Source organism: Electrona antarctica (genome assembly GCF_951216825.1).
Source record: "Electrona antarctica genome assembly, chromosome: 8".
Classification (NCBI taxonomy): Eukaryota; Metazoa; Chordata; class Actinopteri; order Myctophiformes; family Myctophidae; genus Electrona; species Electrona antarctica.
Window position 1 is genome coordinate 24528392 of NC_136789.1, and position 21449 is coordinate 24549840.

Consider the following 21449-nt stretch of genomic DNA (forward strand, 5'->3'; position numbering starts at 1 on the left):
ACTAAACACTCCCCCACGCCTCCCCCACTGCCTGGTAAACTAAGCACTCCCCCACGCCTCCCCCACTGCCTGGTAAACTAAACACTCCCCCACGCCTCCCCCACTGCCTGGTAAACTAAACACTCCCCCACTCCTCCCCCACTGCCTGGTAAACTAAGCACTCCCCCACGCCTCCCCCACTGCCTGGTAAACTAAACACTCCCCCACGCCTCCCCCACTGCCTGGTAAACTAAGCACTCCCCCACGCCTCCCCCACTGCCTGGTAAACTAAGCACTCCCCCACGCCTCCCCCACTGCCTGGTAAACTAAGCACTCCCCCACGCCTCCCCCACTGCCTGGTAAACTAAGCACTCCCCCACGCCCCACACAAAAGTGTTTATAAATGCCCCTACATTGTAGACAGTACACCAAACCACATTTTCTATGAACATCATCATAAACCTTATTATATTATATGGTCCATCTATAAGGTTTGGGCTGGACATATGAAATATGTGTAAATACTAAATTTAATTTGTAATGAAGACCAGAAGACCATTATCCAGCATTCAATGGACAATGGCAACTCACTGTTCTCGAATCAAATCAAATCAGTCTCATAGATTGTCTTGAATAAGCTGTACACAGAGCCATGCACCACATCCCAGATCCCTCTATTTGAAGCACTTTCAACCTGGCATGGTTTTGGGCATGTCATAGGCTAGAAGAAATAAATGAAAGATCATCACTTTTTCCTCATAATAGCGTATATTTGTACGTCTTAAAATGTTCTGATGAATTCAAAATGGAGGACCCTGATGTAAACAAGTTTTAGTGTTTTTATGACGTCATATGCTGGCCCCGGACATACGGAAGCAGACCGTGCAGGTATGTTTTCCGCGGATGTCCCATGACGTGATGAAGATTATGTACCAATGCCAGGGTATAATTGGTTTACGATGGTGACGTAATATGTTTCAGTGTCAGGTGGATTAAAAAAATACCGTACGCATCAAACCACCCGAGTAACCACATTAAACCACTAATCACTCAGAAATTACATATACATAGATATAGACATATACACATATAGACATATGAGCATATGACATGATGAATATATGTACCAATGCCAGGGTATAATTGGTTATCGATGGTGACGTAACGATGACATGTTTCAGTGTCGGGTGGACTAAAGGTAATGCACCCATGTATACATGTATGTAATCTGACACCACTGCCATAACAGGCATAAGTAATCATTACCATACTTCAAAATATTACTTTTTCTCGTCCAAAAGCAAGGTACGTAGCAAATAGCTAAACCTAATAATTCAATATTGCAAACGTTCTTTCACAGAGAGGCTGAGATTTGAAAGTTTGTAGCGGTCTACAGTACTTGCACGCTCTGCTTGCGCACTAGTAGGCCATTTATGGCCTACTAGTGTGCAACAAGCAAGTAGGTACAAGTAGGTACATTCTACAAACTGAATACATTTTTCAATCAATCTAAAATTTACAAACAAAGAAAAAAGGCTTTGTGACACGTGCGATTGTAGATCGGCTATAACAAAGTAATACAGGTATAGAGCATAAGTGGTTATGGTCGCTCAAGAGCACACTCATGCAAAATTACAGTATGCAGTACAGCTTGATTTAAGGGCCATTAGTTAAAAATAATTCTAACTCAAGCGGATGGCACACCACAACTATAACACACAGTGGTAAACTATATCGCCATAGTTAGTCCTTTAAGTTTCCTGGGTTCCTCAAAGGGTTCCTCACCTCTTTGCATTCGTTGAGGTTGACTAGAAGGCTGTCTGGTGTAGGTAAAAATATTTCTGTGGAGCAAGGAGAAAAGACCATTCAGAATACATCTGTTCACACTACAGCACAGAAAACCTGTGGAATACATCCACATTCATGGGAGATTCATCTAAACAAATACATACATGTGCATGGGATATTAGCAATAAAGCTATTTAAGTCACATGTGCTAGGCTAGAGCATTGGTTCTCAACGTTTTTGGTTGGGGACCCCCGGAAATGCTTTGGCCATGTCTCGCGACCCCGCCCCGCGACCCCCGCCCCCCCCCCATTTTCCAGCCATTCAGTTTAATAAAAATAAAAATTAAAATCTTTTTCATAATCTGGGGACTGCCCAAAATAAATTGGTGACTCCCCGAAGGGTCGTGACAGGTCGTCCCTGTGCTAGAGCACTGGTTTTCAAAGTGGGATCTGGGGACCCCCAGGTCAGAGGAGGTTTCAGGGGGTCCCCAGCTCAAATACAGTTTGAACTAGAAAAAGTGCCCTTCTGGGCACAGGTCTCCACCAGGAGGATAGGAGTGTGTGTGTGATGCTTGGCCTGTTGTAGTGCCACCATGAGGCTGATTTGAAAACTGTCAAGTGGCATTTCTTCCAAAGCCTAGTGGGAATATGCATGCACAGTTTCACCACAATCGGACGCTGCGTTGAGTAGTTGTGGCGATTTGTACAAAACGGGTACAAAGCGGGCTACTCCTGAAAAGTTCAGAGTTCATGAGGGTGGATTATGAGAAAACAAACAAACCAGTCTTGATCACATGACTATGGAGAGCATGTGTACCGATTTGCGTGAAATTTGGATAAAATCTGAAGGATTAATATTAGAAAATGTGTTTTACATATGTCGGCCTCCTGGTGGCGCTATAAAGAGCAGATGTGAAAAATTCCAGGCAAAGGTTTTTCCTTGGCCTCTAGGGAGTTGGCATACAAAGTTATCCACAGATCCGTGCAGTTAGAGGTAAAAACACCTTTCGGCCAGTTATAGCGCCACCATGAGGCTGAGTTGAAAATGTTCATGTGGCATTTCTTCCTCGGCCTAGTGGGAATGTGCGTGCACAATTTCACGGAAATCACATGATTTGCAGCATTTTGTTTGAAACTGAGCACTCCTGCGAACTTTGGAAGCCAATCTTAGCCAATCAGGATAGAGTCTGAGAAATCTGATAGACGCGTTTCGTTGAATGGCTCTAGAGAGACTGTGTACCAATTTGTGTGATGTTTGGACAAAATCTGTAGGTGTACTGTCCAAAAACTTGTTTTGCACAAAGCAGCCTCCTGGTGGCGCTATAACAGGCCGTTCTGGAAATTGTGGGGCAGAGGTTCATCGTTGGCATCCAGGGAGTGTGTGTGAAAAATTTGGCATTGACCGGGTTAACGGTGCCGGAGATTAGCTGTTCACGGACGGACACACACACACACACACGGACACACGGACGGACGGAGTGCAAAACATACTCTCTCCCCATGCCTTCGGCCTGGTGGAGACAACAACTAAATGGATGCTTACGGGTCTGTAACTCAGAGTGTACAAATGGAACGAAAATATTGGTTCCACTTGTACAGTCTCAGAGTTATGGGGGGGAATCTAAACGGGGGATCTAACACATAAAACATGTTGACAACCACTATGCTAGAGACAGAAAGAAAGCTGTGGAAGCTGCTGTACATAATGCTACTAAATTCAGAGCTAACCAAGCAGGACGAAAATGGGATAAAAGGAGGGGGAAAAAGGGGGGGGGGGGGGTCAACTGTGACTGCTGGCACTACTTCTGAATATTTCATAATTCACTTTGACCACAGTGTTTGGGGAGACTTCACATTTGTGAAACTCTTAATTGGAAGCCAGAAAGTAGGCCACTTTCTGACTGCCTGATGTATCCATATGTTTGAAGTGCAGCATGTGGCTCGAGTGGAACAGCTTTGATGTCGGCCGGGTAACATTCAACATTCCCACATTTACAAACGTTCAACATTGTTATTTATTTTTTAGAAATTTTTTAGTTTGTTGGGAATCCTACTAAATATTCACAAAATCTGAGCATCCCAGGGCCCAGGCATAACTTGTACAACCGATTGACCTCAAACTTGGTGGTACACCTGGTGGTGGAAAGTCAGTCGGAGCAACGGTTGTCAAGAACTGAAAAACAGATGTCCGTGTCGGTCCGTTCTTTTCGGGGCACAATTTAGATTTTGGTGTGAGTTGAGTGATGAGCATCACTGCACGCCATTCAGCTGTTTTGACCTGCTCTCAGGGTACCGAAAGGAATATAAAGGCCTAAGTAAGCAGGGTACCAAACTGGATCATTGTGAATAGGCACTATAATGAATTGCATTTTTATAGCGCTTTTCCAAGTGCTCATTCATTCATTCATACACTGGGAGGTGAAGCGGCGAACAGTCGACGCCAGCGTCCTCACTTCCCACACCAATGGTGGCAAGCTCACACTGACCCAACTCATTGGAGGCAATGTAGGGTTCAGTGACTTGCCCAAGAACACTTCCGACATGTGGACAGGAGGAGCCGGGATTCGAACCGCCGACCCAGGGATCATTGGACAACCTGCTCTACCTCCTGAGCCACAGCCGCCCAACTGTAGGTACAATGTAATTTGGGAGGTACCCTTAAAAAGCAGAGTTCAGTATGCAAGCCTAATGACGTGCTCGACTGCTCGCCATCGACCCGCCTCTCACCTTCAATGTCAGACACGATGAGCATCTGTGGTTGAGACAGGCCCTCCTGGAGGTTGTAGAAGTGGATGGTGCTGTCAAACGTGATGAAGCCTACCTTTGTCCGCGAGTCTCCAGGGAGCCTAGAACAGACGAGAAGAGTGAGACACATAAAAGAGGTGTGCGTGCCCTGCGTTCAAACCAATATGTTTCGTATTACCACAACTGTCAGGACAGACAGAAATACATTCATTCTTGACCTGACCCCTAACGTAGCGACTTCGCTTTGCTGAAAATGTAGCAGCAAAATCCAGGATATCCCTGCTCTCTGTCCTTGAAAGAACTACATATCCTCACAAGATCCAGGATATCCCTACTCTCTGTCCTTGAAAGAACTACATATCCTCACAAGAATGGAACGAACAGGGAGATCCCGGATTCTTGTGAGGATATTCATCTCTTTCAAGTTTCAAGGATAGAAGAGTGTTGGCGTGTGAGCACAGACTGCGCGTGTGCACACACACACACACACACACACACACACACACACACACACACACACACACACACACACACACACACACACACACACACACACACACGAATATAAGCTGACAGACAACAACGTTGACCCACTTTCTGATGTATCAAAGAACTCTCTGTCTCACAGCAGTATATCATCCAGACTACCACTTCTGCACTGATGATGAAAAGCCTATTTTAACAGCTTGTAAATCTGTTTTGACATAAAGCTACATATCTCAGAGACGGGGAGTATTCCATCGCAAGCAATACTAGAATTATGAGAACATTACTGCCGCAGATAGAGCAGTGTTTTCTCTAATCTCTACAATAGCTTGTTAACAGAGATGGTTTGGGGTAACTTGCTTTTGCTTGTATGTCGATCTATGATTTTGTCCTAGTGTTGTAGACTATTTATTTATAATGTTCTCAATTGAAGAGCTTGTGATGTGAGCTTTGATTGTGAGCTTTGCATCACAGCAGACAAACTTAAACTGTCTGTGTCCAACAGTTTTCTATGCATAATGAAGTGACATGATAAAAGCCAGGATTCTACATAAGTGTAAACCATACTTGAATAACACAGACAGAGGAAACAGCTGCCAGTACACAAGACCTTGTTTGTATGTCTAGACTCTAGACATACAAACAAGGTCTTGTGTACTGGCAGCTGTCTCACTCTCAACGCAATAAATGTATAACAAAGTGACATTGTACGTATACTGAGGATGGACATACGCGCTTAAGTTGTCCAGCAATGACTGGCAGACCACGTCCAGGTAGCCCGTCTCCACTGCATTATGGGATACGTCAAGAACAAACAGGTAAACAGCAGGCTGTGGCGGTCGCAGCTGTGGGACAGACATTCATAGAATTAAGTCAAGGCAAAGAAACACACAAGAGAACTTCCTGTGTGGTTGACAGTATTGATGCATGCAAAATAAAAAGTTTTATGTCTTATGGGCCTTTCAAACGGGAAGCGAGGAACACAGGTGTTGTTGCCTGGATCACCGACAGGTCTCCTCCAGGTCTGCTCAAGAGGGGCGCAACAACGCAAGCGTGAAAAAAAAGCTAAACAGTATCCAGGTCTGGTGAGTCGCGGGCGTGTGCACGAAACGAGCACACGAGCTCACTTAAATACACTTGCGTTGTCGCACCGCGACTGCTCCCCAGTGCTCTGCGCAAAAACGCAGGTCTCATTGAAAATGAACTATAGGCGTGTTATAGCGCTTCACGTTTGAAATGCCCTTTACAGAGGTGGTTTGTGTGTGTGTGTGTTAACAAAAAACACAATCATGGTCATGGACCATGCCACACACTCGGTAAACCATGTTATCAAAACAAAATGTAATAATTGCATCACAAACAACATGATGCGATATCTCATGAATCATAGCAACAAAACAGGTTGGTTCTCCAACACTGATGAATAAATCAAGCACAGCTCAGTTTCTGTCTACAACTCCACGCAACAAGAACAGGCAAGCAAAACCATACCATATATTCTGAGGGAGCGATGAACTCGATGGTGGGGTTCAGAACCTCAGGTCTTTTGTGTGGTTCTCCATATTGCCTACTAACTGGGTTGTACATGAACTCCTCGGGTACTGCAGGCAGAAAAAAATGACAAGGATTACACGAGGTCAGTGTCCCAGTCGTAAAATGTTACATACCGTAGGTTTGAATGCTGCATCATACATGGGTACAGCACGGTACAATGGTTAAATTGTGTGAGCCAACAGCCATTCTTGAGATAATACTATTAGCCTAACCAACCAGCTTGTGGAACTTACCATTTATCTTTTATCAGCTAAAGCCCTTTTCATCCATAATACACATGTGGATTGCCATTTTCATCCATATACACATGTGGACATGTGGATACTACACATGTGGATTGCCATTTTCATCCATATACACATGTGGACATGTGGATACTACACATGTGGATTGCCATTTTCATCCATATACACATGTGGACATGTGGATACTACACATGTGGATTGTGGACATGTGGATGTGAGGCATACAAATACAACTCAAGGGATGCACATGCAGATTAGACACCAACGGACCGACATGTGGAAACAACCGTTTATTTTAGAATAAGTAAGTAATGTACCGATTTGTGCCAGTATTAATGTACCGATTCCTGACATGCTTGCTCTTTTGCCTTTTCTTTATAATTTGAATTCTTGACCACTGTGATTAACCTGTTTATGGTAAAAAACAAACGGATTAGAGAAACAGGTAGGTAGAAACAACAACACTCATTTGATATTTACCATCGTTGACCCGGAAGCAAAGGTTACATTTCCACCTCCTCTGGTCTAGGAAGGTGACAAAAGGGTTGATGTAGGTTCTGCAGGAACGACACCTGACTATTGTGCTGGACGTCACCACAGGAAGTTGCTGCCCAGACAAATCAAAGAGCATACAATTGATTTGTAGACATTTTGGGCATAGATCTCAGACGGCAAACGCGTTTAATTTATCTCAGAAACATAGGAAATGGCGTACTCTCTTTTACAGCCATTCAGGTCGCGACCCGGGGTGGCACACCCTTTCTTTGAAACCCTGCTACACCCTTTCTTTGAAAGGATGTAGCAGCATTACAGTGTGTGGTGTGCATAGTGGTGTTACCTACCGAGAGGTCTTTGAAAGGGTGTAGCAGCATTACAGTGGGTGGTGTGCATAGTGGTGTTACCTACCGAGAGGTCTTTGAAAGGGTGTAGCAGCATTACAGTGTGTGGTGTGCATAGTGGTGTTACCTACCGAGAGGTCTTTGAAAGGGTGTAGCAGCATTACAGTGTGTGGTGTGCATAGTGGTGTTACCTACCGAGAGGTCTTTGAAAGGGTGTAGCAGCATTACAGTGTGTGGTGTGCATAGTGGTGTTACCTACCGAGGTCTTTGAAAGGGTGTAGCAGCATTGCAGTGTGTGGTGTGCATAGTGGTGTTACCTACCGAGAGGTCTTTGAAAGGGTGTAGCAGCATTACAGTGTGTGGTGTGCATAGTGGTGTTACCTACCGAGAGGTCTTTGAAAGGGTGTAGCAGCATTACAGTGTGTGGTGTGCATAGTGGGGTTACCTACCGAGAGGTCTTTGAAAGGGTGTAGCAGCATTACAGTGTGTGGTGTGCATAGTGGTGTTACCTACCGAGAGGTCTTTGAAAGGGTGTAGCAGCATTACAGTGTGTGGTGTGCATAGTGGTGTTACCTACCGAGGTCTTTGAAAGGGTGTAGCAGCATTACAGTGTGTGGTGTGCATAGTGGTGTTACCTACCGAGGTCTTTGAAAGGGTGTAGCAGCATTACAGTGGGTGGTGTGCATAGTGGTGTTACCTACCGAGAGGTCTTTGAAAGGGTGTAGCAGCATTACAGTGGGTGGTGTGCATAGTGGTGTTACCTACCGAGAGGTCTTTGAAAGGGTGTAGCAGCAGGCCCAGGGGCAGCTTGGCCTTGTTGAGCAGGGACTGAGTCTGAGGTATGCTGGTCAGCGTGCAACGACACACCCTGGAGAGACGCAGAGCAGAGTGGTGTCAGTGTGGTTGCATCAAAACCTTGGCAAGCTCTCAATCTTTTTGAAAGCTCCCCAAAAACTTTATTTACCAAGGCAGGGTAAAAAAAACTCACAAATAAAATAACGTTTTTGGGGAGCTTTCAAAACAGTGTGCAGACTTATTCTTTCTTTTGCAGTCTGTTCTTTTTGTTCAAGCACCCGTTGAATTAGCCCAGGATGCGCGTGCACCTCCTGATCACTTCATCTATCTGACACCCATGACACCAGAGGGAGCAACCACAACCTGGTACGTGGTACTCCCAAGGTTTAGGGGAAAAAAACACAGGAAACTTCTTATTCTACTACTCTGCCTCCACAATGTGGAATGCCCCGACACCACCCACAAAAAGATGTGAATCAAACACTGGTTACTTTCAAAACTGGCCTGGGAAAAGAAATCTATCAGGAGACCACAAGGGCAGGTAGATTTCATGTCCCATCGAAAGGAGGTGCATTTCTCCTTTGTACATAGTTATTTGTTGATGACCTGTTAATGTGACCGGTAAGCTGTGTTGGTGAATTCAATACATAGGACCATATGTGTTATCCTATTAGCCTAAATGTGACTATCATTTATGAATAATAAAGTATTCAATAAATAAATAAATCTCACCGAGGCAAAGTCATGTAAAATGGCTGCCCCTGGGGACTATTGACACTTTATGCTATGGCATATGAACCCGTCACACAATGGATGCAAGTAAAATCATTGTGTTTGCAGTGTAAAGAAGATAAATACATGTTTTATGATTTGTCAATACAAAAACCAAAAAAAAACAAAGTCTTGTTAACACTTTAATTGCCCGGAACTATTTAATCCATTACATTCATGCGCCCAGTCGATTTATAAACACGGACGCCTTTTCCGGACGGACCGGCGGAAGTTCATGATGTTGTGTAGCAGCTAACAATAGCCACACCACTCTAGAGTCGATCGACGGGAGACAAGAATAAATCGAGACTAGCGACTGGACCGCGGAGCGCCGTCTAACACAGGATCATTTTTCATAAAAAGACGGGGTGATTTAGATCGCGAGTTATGAACGTTTTAAGATTTTCGTTTTTATCAGCTAAACAGAGGAGGGAGTTTTTCGATGACGTCTCACTCTTGCGCGTCACCGAGGAGAGCCCAGGAGGCCCTGGGCTATACAGCCATGCGATCTGTTCTCGTATCAATAAACTTTTGGACAATACTTCGTCCTGGGTGTCGGGCGTTATTAATAGAAAGGACAAAGAACTTCATCCTGGGCGAAGAACTCAAGCATCCTATATTTAATTTTGGGGGTCCCATTTGTAGAGTCGGCCTCAGGTCTAAATTGTGTTAACGTTAAACATACTCTGGGTTGCAGTTGATCTTCTGCAGGTCTTGGGGTAAGCAGGGCGTGGGGGCAGGGACAGGGCCCTGGGGGAGCAGGTTCCTCTCCTGGAGCAGGTTGACCACTCTCAGGGACTCTGGAGTGCCCGACTGGAGGCTCAGTGCAGCCAGGGATGGGCTCAGCTGAGGTAGCCCAGGGCCACCGGGGGACTAAAGGAGCACACATCATGAGAATGAATACGTACAAGAAACTACTGAAGCTCACTGTTGGCCAAGAAGGCTGGACGGCAATGACATAACGTAGAAACCGTTCACTTGCCCCAATAGCTATACATACAGTTAGGATACCGTAGGCATAGACACATGGAAAGGTAAGGGGCCGGGCAGTAATTGGCTAACTGGAATCCAACACCATATTGTCTTCAGTATTGCTTACATACAGTATTATTCCATTTGGTCAACACATTCATCCTATGTGCTTTATAAGTACTAGTATAAATGGCCACAATGCAAGTCAAAACAATACTATCACAGAAATATATTGTCATGTGCTATGCAAAATTTACAATGACAATTTAGGAATTTCCTACACAGTAAACTCTTATCCAGAGCAACTTAACTAACAAGTAAATGGCATGAACTCTAGTCAAGAAACGACAGGGTAAACAGTCGCATAAGTAGAGTGCAAAGAGAAAACCGTAGTGCATCAAGCTGCCTCACCTGTTGGTAGGGCTGATGTGGCTGTGTGAAAGGCTGTGCTGTAGGTGGCATGGGGGACGCGTTGGGGGGCGTTGAGGTGTTCTGGTACCCGGGAGGAAGGGACGGGTAGTGGCCCAGGTGTCGACCGGGGGGTCCCGGCTGGGGTGGGCCAGCTGGAGAACAGAGGATTGTACAGACACAATTTGTTCAAGCTGACAACTTGTTTTTTTTTGTAGAAAACCTAAATTAGAGAAACAGTTGGATGGCACTTACACCCGCCTTCTAATGAGCGCAAGATCTGTCTTGGAAGAGCCACCCATTGACTAATCTAATATACGGCAACCTTCCCCGTGTTTCTTCACTAGTACGATCCAGAAGAACACAGTTTCCCGGCCACTGCTACAGAGTGGACAATGAGGTTATATCTTCCCTTCTTCTCTGGAATCCTGCCTCAAAGCAGACCAGAGGTAGAAAACTGTCGTTCCCTGATGTCATCACTAGGGACACATGCATCAGTAAGCAGGAACTGGGGATGGCAATGAAGGACCGGAAAGTCTGGCGTGGCATTGTGAAATCCATGATCTCGACCACGGTCGAAAAATGATGAATACTTTGGATGAAACCACTTTTAACATAGAGTCCCTATTTTGGGCATTGTCATCAGACATAGACAAAACATTTTCAATTCATAGTTCATACCGTTTTAAAAACAGCAGATCTACAAGCTCACAATGCTCTGCAATGCATTGAGACGTTGTAGATTGGCCATTTGTGCAAATTTTTTAATATAGGCCATACTGGTAAAAAAAAGAAAAAGTAGAAAGAAAAGACACCTACCGTGATTGAAGCTGTTTGGGGGTTGTGGTCCATTGCCAGCCACATGTCCTGTTTTAGCACAAACATCAGACTTAGTAAGTGTGAATAATGTCAGTGACACAACCTGTTACACTGCCTCAGGCAGCTTCTTGTACAAGATCAAAGAGAAAAGAAAATGGATGTGTGTAACATTTCTACACACTAGTAGCGTATTGCACACAAACAAACAGGGCTGTAAAGGACTTAGCTATAGGCTAATGGGAGTGCTACTATTAAATGCACTCAACAAGAAAAGATGGAGATGGACAAAAAGCAACAATGAAATGATGGAACTTGTCTGTATGACAAAACAGCTTATCTATGCAGCATCTAATCTATCAAGTTCGTCAACTGTTATAAAAGTATATGGCATAATATGACGTGACGAAACTAAACAAAATAATGATTAGCCACAACTACAGACAGACGTATTAGGGATGCACCAACACTGACGAGGCAGGATTAGTTGAGTCAAATGCAACAGATCGGAAATTCACATTAAGGGCCGAATCAGAAGCTTTAACGATGGATGTCGGTGCATCCTTAAGACAAAACAAGGGAAAACAGCACAAGGCAGGGAGGACAACATCTACTACTACAACACGTAGCTACTAGTAATTAGACATGATCACACCTGGACATTCAATATCCCCTTCCTGGGTTTCGGGCTCAGCAGGGGACTGACTGCTGTTAGCAGCACCCCCATACTGAGCTAGCATGGATGGAGAGATGGGAGGGGACAAGTCAGAGTCAGACCATCAGACATACTGTCCACCTGACTCCAGAATTGACACAATAATCTGTAGGATGACTAGGATCCCAATTGTTAGTATTGCTTTTTCTTTAACCGCGTCACTGTACAAACCAGCATCAGTACAAATACACACACACACACACAATGCATTTGTACCTCCATCATTCCACCAAAGTCACAGCAAGAAAATGGATGCAAAAAAAAGGCACGTTTTCAGAGACTTACCATCGGCCTTGGGGGGCGGAGGTGTGGCATTGCCCATTGGGGGCCCAGTGGGGGATGGGGTGGGTTTCATGGTTGGTGGGGGCCCAGTGGGTGGGGGTCCGTATGCAGGCCTGCCTGGCTGGTATGTGTGAGGGACCATGGGATTCATTGGTGGGGGAATGGTGCCTGGGAAACCAAACAAAACATTACAATGACATTTTGTTCAATCGAAGCATAAAACTAGGCAGAGGACAGTATGATCGGTAAACCAGCTGCATGCCATCAAACTATAATTCACTCAATGTCTGAATGAATGAATGAATGTCTGAATGAATGTCTGAAATGGGACTCGTAGCTCTTCACTGGCTGCACCAATCTCCGACTTTTCACACAGGCATTGACCATAATATTACGGAGGTCTTAACAAAGCCCTTTTTTTCCATTTAACAAATTATTGATTAATAATTAATTTCTTAGTGAATTAAAAATTCCCATCGACTTACATGGGAAAATGGGACCACCCCCTAGCATTACACACACTACACAGGCCACCGTTCTTGCTGCTACCCCACTGTCATGCTTCCTCTGCTACAGCCGCAACACAACAAACTTTCTCGCCTGGCCCAGCGCTGTACTGCAGACACACTGATGCCCCCATTTCATCTGCTGGACTCAGACTGGATTGTAACATTCCACCACGGCGACCACGCGCAGTCGCCACATGGTGCTCCCGAAGGACACACTGCTGATCACTTTCCCAGTAGCCTAAAGGTGTTTAAAGATGTTACAATCCAGTCTGAGTCCAGCAGATGAAATAGGGGCATCAGTGTGTCTGCAGTACAGCGCTGGGCCAGGCGAGAACCTGTCCCGAAGGACACACTGCTGATCACTTTCCCAGTAGCCTAAAGGTGTTTGGAGACCACAAACTGGAATGAGCACGGGTCCATTTGGTTCGATAACATAATCCACCACTCGAGGGAGGGGAAAGACAGTTACAGCTCTTCGCTCTTGCATGAAAACGAGTGAGCTGGTGCGAGCGGGTCCATTTGGTTTAATACACTCCCAAGGTTTAATTACCGTGTACTTTTTATATCTGCCTTTAGCCATGATACTGATAACTTAAGTTACTTAACGTGGATTCACTTCACTCTCGCTTCCTCCCCGATATCATAGCGACAACTTTGCAATGTTCGTCTCTAACCAACTCTGGGCAATGTGCCGTGTGTGCGTCCGTGTGCGCCGTGTGAGCGTCCGTGTGCCGTGTGAGCGTCCGTGTGGTGCCGTGTGTGCGTCCGTGTGCCGTGTGTGCGTCCGTGTGCCGTGTGAGCGTCCGTGTGCCTCAGCCACACAGTCGTATTTATGTGAGTCCCAGCAATACACATGTAGACCCCCCCTCCCCACAGGGTATCTGAAGGTGGGGGGGGGGGGGGGATGAGCGTGGGGAGGAGACCATGCCCGTGTGCCGAATTTGGCGTTTGGTTAATTTGTTTGTTCTATTTTTAGCCTATTCCCACCCAGCCAAAATTCCCAGGTAGGCATGCTTTGGCTAGGCAACAATGGCACAGTCTCCGTTCAATCAATCTTAAATGGGCCAAGCCGCCAATAGGCTTTCATATAGGGGAAACAGAACTTTGTTGCTGATGTCCAAGTGGAAAAGAAACGGGCATTCGGGTGGTCAAAAGTGAGGGGGATGAAATAACCCATCTGTGAGAGTGTCACCACCTACTCACAGTGAATGGTGGTGACGCGCCTGCCCCCCTCCCCATTATCATTTTCACCTATGGACTAGGGCTGGGAAAATATTGAAAACCAATATTTAAAAACAATAACCGATTATTAATATTATTAACTGTTATTATGGATTATTACATAGCCACTGCAGTTGTGTCTCTAATACAGAATATAATCAAATAATTGTGAAAATAGCTACGAGGGTGTCACATTGTAGATCTGTTATTTTCACTATTTTCTATGAAATAAATATTCTTTCATTAATCGTAATCGAGGCAAAGGTTTTAAGGAATTAAATAATGGTGATTACTGATTTGAAGTCGTATCGCCCTGATTCGCCCAGCCATACCATGGACACAATAGCATGCCAAAGCTTACTGGACTCAATGTTTGCTACTGTCAAGGTGAATGCATTGTGCACAGTGTGTGGTGACTGCTGGTGAGACCATGGACTTGGCAGCTGCTCACAGTGTTTGCCTTGGATTGAAGCAACTATTTACTGCAACCAAGCAGGACAGGTTGGTACCGTTCTTTATAAGAATTTCCCCACTACTGGGCTGGGGGAGCATCTAAATATAGAAGTACAGTTCAAACAATTGAAAACCTGTCTTTTTTATTAAAAAGGGAAGACAGAGAAAAACCAATGGCTCGATCTCCTCAGGTTGCCGAGCTTTGAAACATTTTCCAGAATTATCAACTCTACCCACTGACTGACTTTATACTGATGAGCCTCCAGCAGATAATGGCCAGGAACAAGCCTAATGCTGAGCAGAATACACATGAAGATTTTAAACCTTGAAAAAAACCCAAAATAACTGGTCTGTTCAAATTAGGGAAAGTCACCATGGACAGCCAGGACATTATCGTGTAGAATGTGGAGGTTTAGGATCTCGATCAATCCTCATACAGTCACGATATTATATGAAACATTTATTTTTATGACCGGATACATCTGTTCTGAACATATGTTTGTTGGCAACACCTGTGAAAAGTTGAAACATCACTAAAATGTGTGCCATCATCAAGGCTTTTCACAGAAATAAACTTCTGTGTGTGTGTGTGTGTGTGTGTGTGTGTGTGTGTGTGTGTGTGTGTGTGTTAAGGCTTCGGAGGATGCGGGTTGTACGTCTTACAGCCGAGTTTCTGCAATGTTGGCAATGTAGGTATTATAGCTTATACTGTGGTATACTGTTAAAAGAGCGTCAGCTCAGCTGTATTGTATGCCTAAAATGTTAAAATGTAATTTCAGTGTGACCTACACCGACTAGACCCAAGGGTAAAAGGGTGCCTAATGCCTATAAGATATCTCAGCAACATAATCTTAACCACTTATACCCGGCCTATAGCTACACTGTGTTTGTCTTTGTTGCCCGGGGTCACCCCCAGATAAGCGCGTCGACCACATGATCATCACCCCCGGTTCGATTCCAGCTGGATGTGCTGGGTGCATGTCTTTCCGCCTCTCTGCCCTTGGTTTCCTTTCTCTCCAAATCATGACAGCGCATATAGTTCTACAAATGCCATTCAATAGAACTGACTAGTGAAAAGACGCTGTCGAGAGCCCTCTCTTTCTCTGCTATCACTGTAATTTAGTGCCAACACTATATTTGTTTAGCCATGATAGCCTTTCAAAGCACACAAATTAACACAGCTACTGCTGGACAAAATGTCTATACAATGAATCTAATCACATTTCACAAGTGATTGGATTCATTGTATCAACTATGCACATATTTGTACTACCAAATAAAAACAGACATCACTAGAACGTGAATGAGGGAGCTTACAAATCTGTTTGGTTACATTTTGTCAGTTAGTGTCAGAATTAAAGGGTTTTTGCTTTATCCATTATTGAGACTAGAATTGCGCGGCTCATCCTAGAGTTACGTTGCAGCGCAATATGGGAAGAAGGAAATTGCGGCGTTGACAGACTCCACTTCATGTTACAGCTGTGTTTTTAAACCCAGTATTGTGCCCTGCACATGTAGTAACGGATGGGTTAATAATTATTATTATGTGTTGTTTTGCGCGCACGCACGCACGCACACACACACACACACACACACACACACACACACACACACACACACACACACACACACACACACAAGTCCCCCCGGCGCCGCGATGCGATACAAAAATCCTCCACAGTGTACTGTGAAGTTGTGAACCCGTGGCACTGATGCGAGGTCCATGTTGTACGGCAGCTGCTTTAGCTGCGTTCACCAAGCGTAGTTGTGTGGCGTTTGCCGTGCGATAGGCGAGAGATGTCTTTTTCGGGTTGTTGCCGGCGTGTTGTTGCTGGCGGTGGCCGTCATGGGTCCTTATTAGTGTAGCCTAGTCAACACGATGTGGTGTTTGTCGATGCGTACTGTTTCTGAGGTGGCAGGATATATTTAACTCATCAAAACACAGACATCTTACAACAGGACATTACACAAACCTTATCAGACATCGACATGCTATTCAGTTGTTGGTGGTGGTGGTGTCGTTACCTAAGATTTAGAAATGTAGGTCTATTGTACCATAATCCATAAGTAAGTTCCATATACACTCAGTGGCCATTTAATTAGGTAGGTAACGTAACACACCTATTGAGTATCAGGCAGGTGTCACCATCCTGTCACCTGCTCTCTGATTAAGAGGGCCCGGGTGTTGGGTTTATTCATTCTCAGTAAACTCTACACATTGTACAACACTAATATCACAGTTTGACATGTATTAGGCTTAGGCCACAGACCACCTTTTGATACTTTTGTCCCCCTTTAGCTCTGCGACCCAATCTACACTGTAAAAGCCAGTGTTAATTTAACTCTGAGAGTTCAGTGTAGTGTACCAAGTCTATCAACAGTCAGAACCAAATGGACCTGGCCTTTTCCCCTTGTCCATTTGATACCACATTTCCAATTATACAGAGCCGTAAATAAGTGTCCATTTGGTTAACAACTAGCAATGATTTAGCTGGGGAATCCCTGGAAACATCAGAGAATCTCTGGACCACATGTCGAGGAACCAGTGATGTACAGGCCCTTTCAGAGATGCAGGAACAACACCATCTAGCACTCCGAATGAGTACTGAGCAGTCACCTGCTCAGTACTCATTCTGATGTTGGTGGAACTGTAACTGAAACTCTTGGCCTTTTCTGCATATGATAAACGATACTTTATATACCGAGTTGCAGCCACCTCACTTTCTGTATGGGTAGGTTCTTTGCATTAATTAACTGGTGTACCAAATTAAAGTGGCTATGAGTGTACATAATATGCATGGGACTGGGAGGAGGGGTAAGCAAGCAATGGGTCTTCTGGGTGAGAACAACATCGGAACAGATGAAGTGTTGTACATTTAGTGTGATTTAGCCCATAGCACTTGCCGTAGCACTTGCCCTAGCCTTGACAACCTTACAGGCAAAGGCTCAACATACGTAAATTAGATGTAGACATACGTAGCACTCTATAGTGTATACACAATAGTTTCATTATATAGATAGCTTACGTATGATTCTTGAAGACTATTTTTGAGTGGTATAACCACTCCAACAACTGGCTTTGTAACCGTGTCTGTTCGTACCAAAATAAATGTACCCGTGTCTGTTCGTACCAAAAAGAATGAGCATGGTTGCTATGGTCACCCAGTTCACACGGGTGTGATTTCATTACGTCAGACATTACGTCAGACCACAGCTGATCAGTCTATATAAGACCTTACACCACTCAGTTCACACGGGTGTGATTTTTATGTATTTGATGTATTACCATGTTTTGTTCTTGCTTACTGTAAATCGCTCTGGATTAAGAGTGTCTGCTAATGCCTAAATTGGAAAATGTCCAGGCCATCAGGTGTCAATAACAATCACGAATAGGCCGATTTATCTCAATAACTGAAGATGATATTAAAAAGCATCCTATACAAGTAAGGGTGACCCATGTGTTAAAAAGGATGGTTGGTAATGCCTATGTAAATTAACAGAGGATTTTACAGTGTACATAAAGCAGAAAAGCACAGTGGAATTCCTGTAGTCCATGCTGGGTACAACTAGAAAGCCTGGGAGGGACATGCAACCCAGTCAATATGTGGAAACAGGGGACAATGTCCAGCTCCAACGTCAGACTGAGATAATAAACACATCATGGAAGCAAAAGGAAGGAAATGGCATGATCAGTGTCGACAGTGTGCAGGCCAAGGACCCGACAGAGGTGATACCATTCAGATTTCCTTGACGATTTTAAAATGAAAAGATCATCTGAACAGTCTTCCGATCTGTTCCCATTTATTGGTAAATAATTGATAATTGAACTTGACAGTCCTTGGAAATGCCCTTTGATGCCAAGTTGCCAACACAGATTTATTTTATTATTTAAAGAAAAGAAAAAAGGTATCTGCTGAAAGTGGTTTATACTTCATGCACTGAGTTAGTTTTTGCCATGATCTTTTGGTTTGGTAATCTCAGGGGGGAGAAACAACACATTGGGTAGAATTGTCAAGACTCGAGTATGGTCACTGGTGAGAAATTCTGAGAATCTAAAGGATCTTTGGCCTGTAGGCGTACCAAACCAGAGTCACGGAGAAAGCTCAGATAATCATATGAGACTCCTCCATCACCCTTTACACAAGCACGTTTAATCTGCTACCCTTCCGTTGGAGGTTTTGCCACCAGCTTTCAACAAAAGATATTATAGAAAAAAGATAAAAGCGATATTAATTAATTTGAGGCTGAGATCATTTGTAGATGCGAGACAGTGAGCTCCCATTTAACCCATTTTGGGCGGGAACCCCTTTTGGTGTTAGCATTATGTTATGCTTTAGCTATTGAAAAATAGCAGATCTACAAGCTCATAGCGCGCCACCGAGTGGCGCGCTACGAGCTTGTAGGTCTGCTATTTTCGAAAAATCGAAGAACGACTGACATAGAAACATAGCTTTTTCAGAAAACTGTCAGGATGTAGAAGACATTTTTAGAATCTGATCTCAGGTCAAAATTGGTTAATTTCTTGCTTCCCTACTGCTCTCCGATAATTCTGGTGACAATGCCATCAATGATGAGGTGTTAATTGTACATCTGTCTTAATGTATGTCTATAATTGTATTGTATGGTGGGGTGGTGTTCCACTGTTTTTACAGTTTACTGCTGCTGTAAACCAAATTGCGCCCCTTGGGGATAATAAAGCTTTATACTTTACTGCAATTAAATCAATAAAGCAGTGACACATTGGCTGTGCTGTGTTGCGTCCCTGGCCTATGTCCTACCTGGCTGGGTGTATCCGTGGAGGGTGGACGAGGGCAGGCCTGGCCCTGGGGGATGCGTGGCGCTGTGTGGTACAGGAGCTGCTGGTGCTGAGATGTACCCTGCCGACGATGGTGGCGGGAGCGGCGGGGCTGCCGAGCTCGCTGCCGGGTGCACGTGGTTACCCATGAGGACGGGGGCTGGCGCGCTCATGGGAGGGGGCGCCCCCATAGCTGTGGGGGCAGGCCCGTAAGACCAGGCAGGAGCCAGAGGCTGCTGCTGAGGGTTTGGGTAGTAGCTATTAGCAGACACAGCAGGGAGCGGAGGGGTGGCCTGGGCAGGGGGTGGAGGGGTTGCCTGGGCAGGGGGTGGAGGGGTGGCCTGCGGTGTGGGCATCCGCTGCCCCGGGCTGGGGCTGGCAGACTGAGGAGGGGTATGGGGCGGCAGACCTCCCATTAAAGGCCTGGTTAACAGTGGCTGACCTGGAGCGGCCTGGTAGGAACCGACGGGGGGCCCAGCGTGGTAGGAACTGGCGGGGGGGCCTGCCTGGTAGGAAGTGGCTGGGGGCATGGGTTGGTAGTTGCTGGCTGGTGGAAAAGGCTGGTAGGGTCCAGAGTTATAGAGTCCAGAGGCAGGGGCCATGGGACCCTTAGCCTGCATTGGGTTGTATGGTGCCTGGTGAGTCATGGTGTATCCTCCTGGCCCAGGTGGCTGCTGCAGTGCCATGGAGTTCTGTGAGGGACCTGGAGAAAAACACAGCACTTGTTAACCACTTTCAAGGTTTGCGCCTGTTATTTTCCAAAATTGTGCAAATAGCCAATCTACAAGCAAGCATACAATGTGAGCTTCTACATGGTGAACAGAGCTTCTTTACATTACATTAATTTGACCACCAAAGTTCAATAACAAATGTTCATTGTTCAATTTGGCCACGCTGCCATTTAGACTGACTTCTACAGTTTCCAAATGGTGTTTGAAGCACAGGCCAGAAAGAGCTTTTGAACAGCAGATGGCATTTAGTATTGACTGTAGTGTGTGAAATGAGGTATGTAAATAAATAAATAAAAATAATTGAGTCAGATCCCAATACTCAAACTTCCATCCTTGCGCTCTCCACTCACATCGTTTCCTTGCCTCAGATCAAGGAGAAGCAAGGACAGGGGAATCGATCTGGTTCGCTTTAAGGAATGGGAACGCTTCTCACTCTGTCAGCATCATTTTGAAGTGACAGCAAATACTTATGTTATGACATGCCACACAGCTGGATCGGTGGACCAATCTAGAGCCCCGGAGGGTTGTCACAGGAGGAGACAGGCGAGAGTGGCAGGAGGAGAATTTATACGTCACACATTCGCATTCTTAAGAAAAAACCTGATGAAGGAATAAGGACACACTGATCCTTGCTCCAAGAAGCTTGGCGAGCCTCTTCTCTCCTTGCTCTCGACTCCTTCAAAAAGGAAATTAAAGCTGCACTATTCCACTTTCATGTCCTGCCTGAGATTCGAATGCAGGTCCCCTGCGCAGTCGCCGTAGAGCAGGATTATTATTTTTTTACCACTGCGCTAATAGAGTGATATGAATGCTTGCTCAGAGGACATATATTGCTTTTTGACTTTCAGGCTTTGACATTTGGAACGCTTTCAGGTCACACTGGACGACGGAGGAGGCAGAAATTTGAGTATTGGGATTTAGCTCTTAAATACACAATAAATGAGCATTGGACTGGACTCATACAGTGATCAGGTGACTGACTCAATATCTGAGGCTGGAATCCCTTTACCTAGATTTCAATGCACTAGCCCTAACCGTACAGCTTTTTTGTAGAAAAGTTAAAGTTCTATATTCCATTAATAATCATTGCCAATTTGACATAGTGTTTGTTCAGCAACAAGTACTTAACTTTTAGTTAAATACTTGTAACATTAGTTACACCACCGGACCCAACAAATTTCACTTCAGAATGCACTTGGACTGGAATTGAAAAACACCACCACCACTAGGCTAAATTTAACCTATATACTTTGTTAGAAACTATTTGTTCCGCTTTTTCCCCTGACAATTCTCTTAGGCAGAAATAGCCGATCTACAACCTCCTAAGCTATAAGGTGAACTGTAGA

General features: G+C 44.9%; 1 protein-coding gene across 1 annotated transcript in view; it reads right to left on the reverse strand.

Annotated features, from left to right (window-relative positions):
- Nucleotides 1–21449, reverse strand: part of sec24a (SEC24 homolog A, COPII coat complex component) — a 38041-nt gene that overhangs the window by 13868 nt on the left and 2724 nt on the right. Inside the window, exons 2-12 of the mRNA XM_079508219.1 lie at nucleotides 19356–20075; nucleotides 12398–12562; nucleotides 11401–11448; nucleotides 10585–10736; nucleotides 9887–10074; nucleotides 8401–8503; nucleotides 7277–7403; nucleotides 6489–6598; nucleotides 5730–5842; nucleotides 4494–4612; nucleotides 1765–1820 (exon numbers count right to left, since the gene is read on the reverse strand). Of these exons, the coding sequence (XP_079364345.1) occupies nucleotides 1765–1820; nucleotides 4494–4612; nucleotides 5730–5842; nucleotides 6489–6598; nucleotides 7277–7403; nucleotides 8401–8503; nucleotides 9887–10074; nucleotides 10585–10736; nucleotides 11401–11448; nucleotides 12398–12562; nucleotides 19356–20075 (1901 nt within the window). The remainder of the gene's footprint in view (nucleotides 1–1764; nucleotides 1821–4493; nucleotides 4613–5729; nucleotides 5843–6488; nucleotides 6599–7276; nucleotides 7404–8400; nucleotides 8504–9886; nucleotides 10075–10584; nucleotides 10737–11400; nucleotides 11449–12397; nucleotides 12563–19355; nucleotides 20076–21449) is intronic.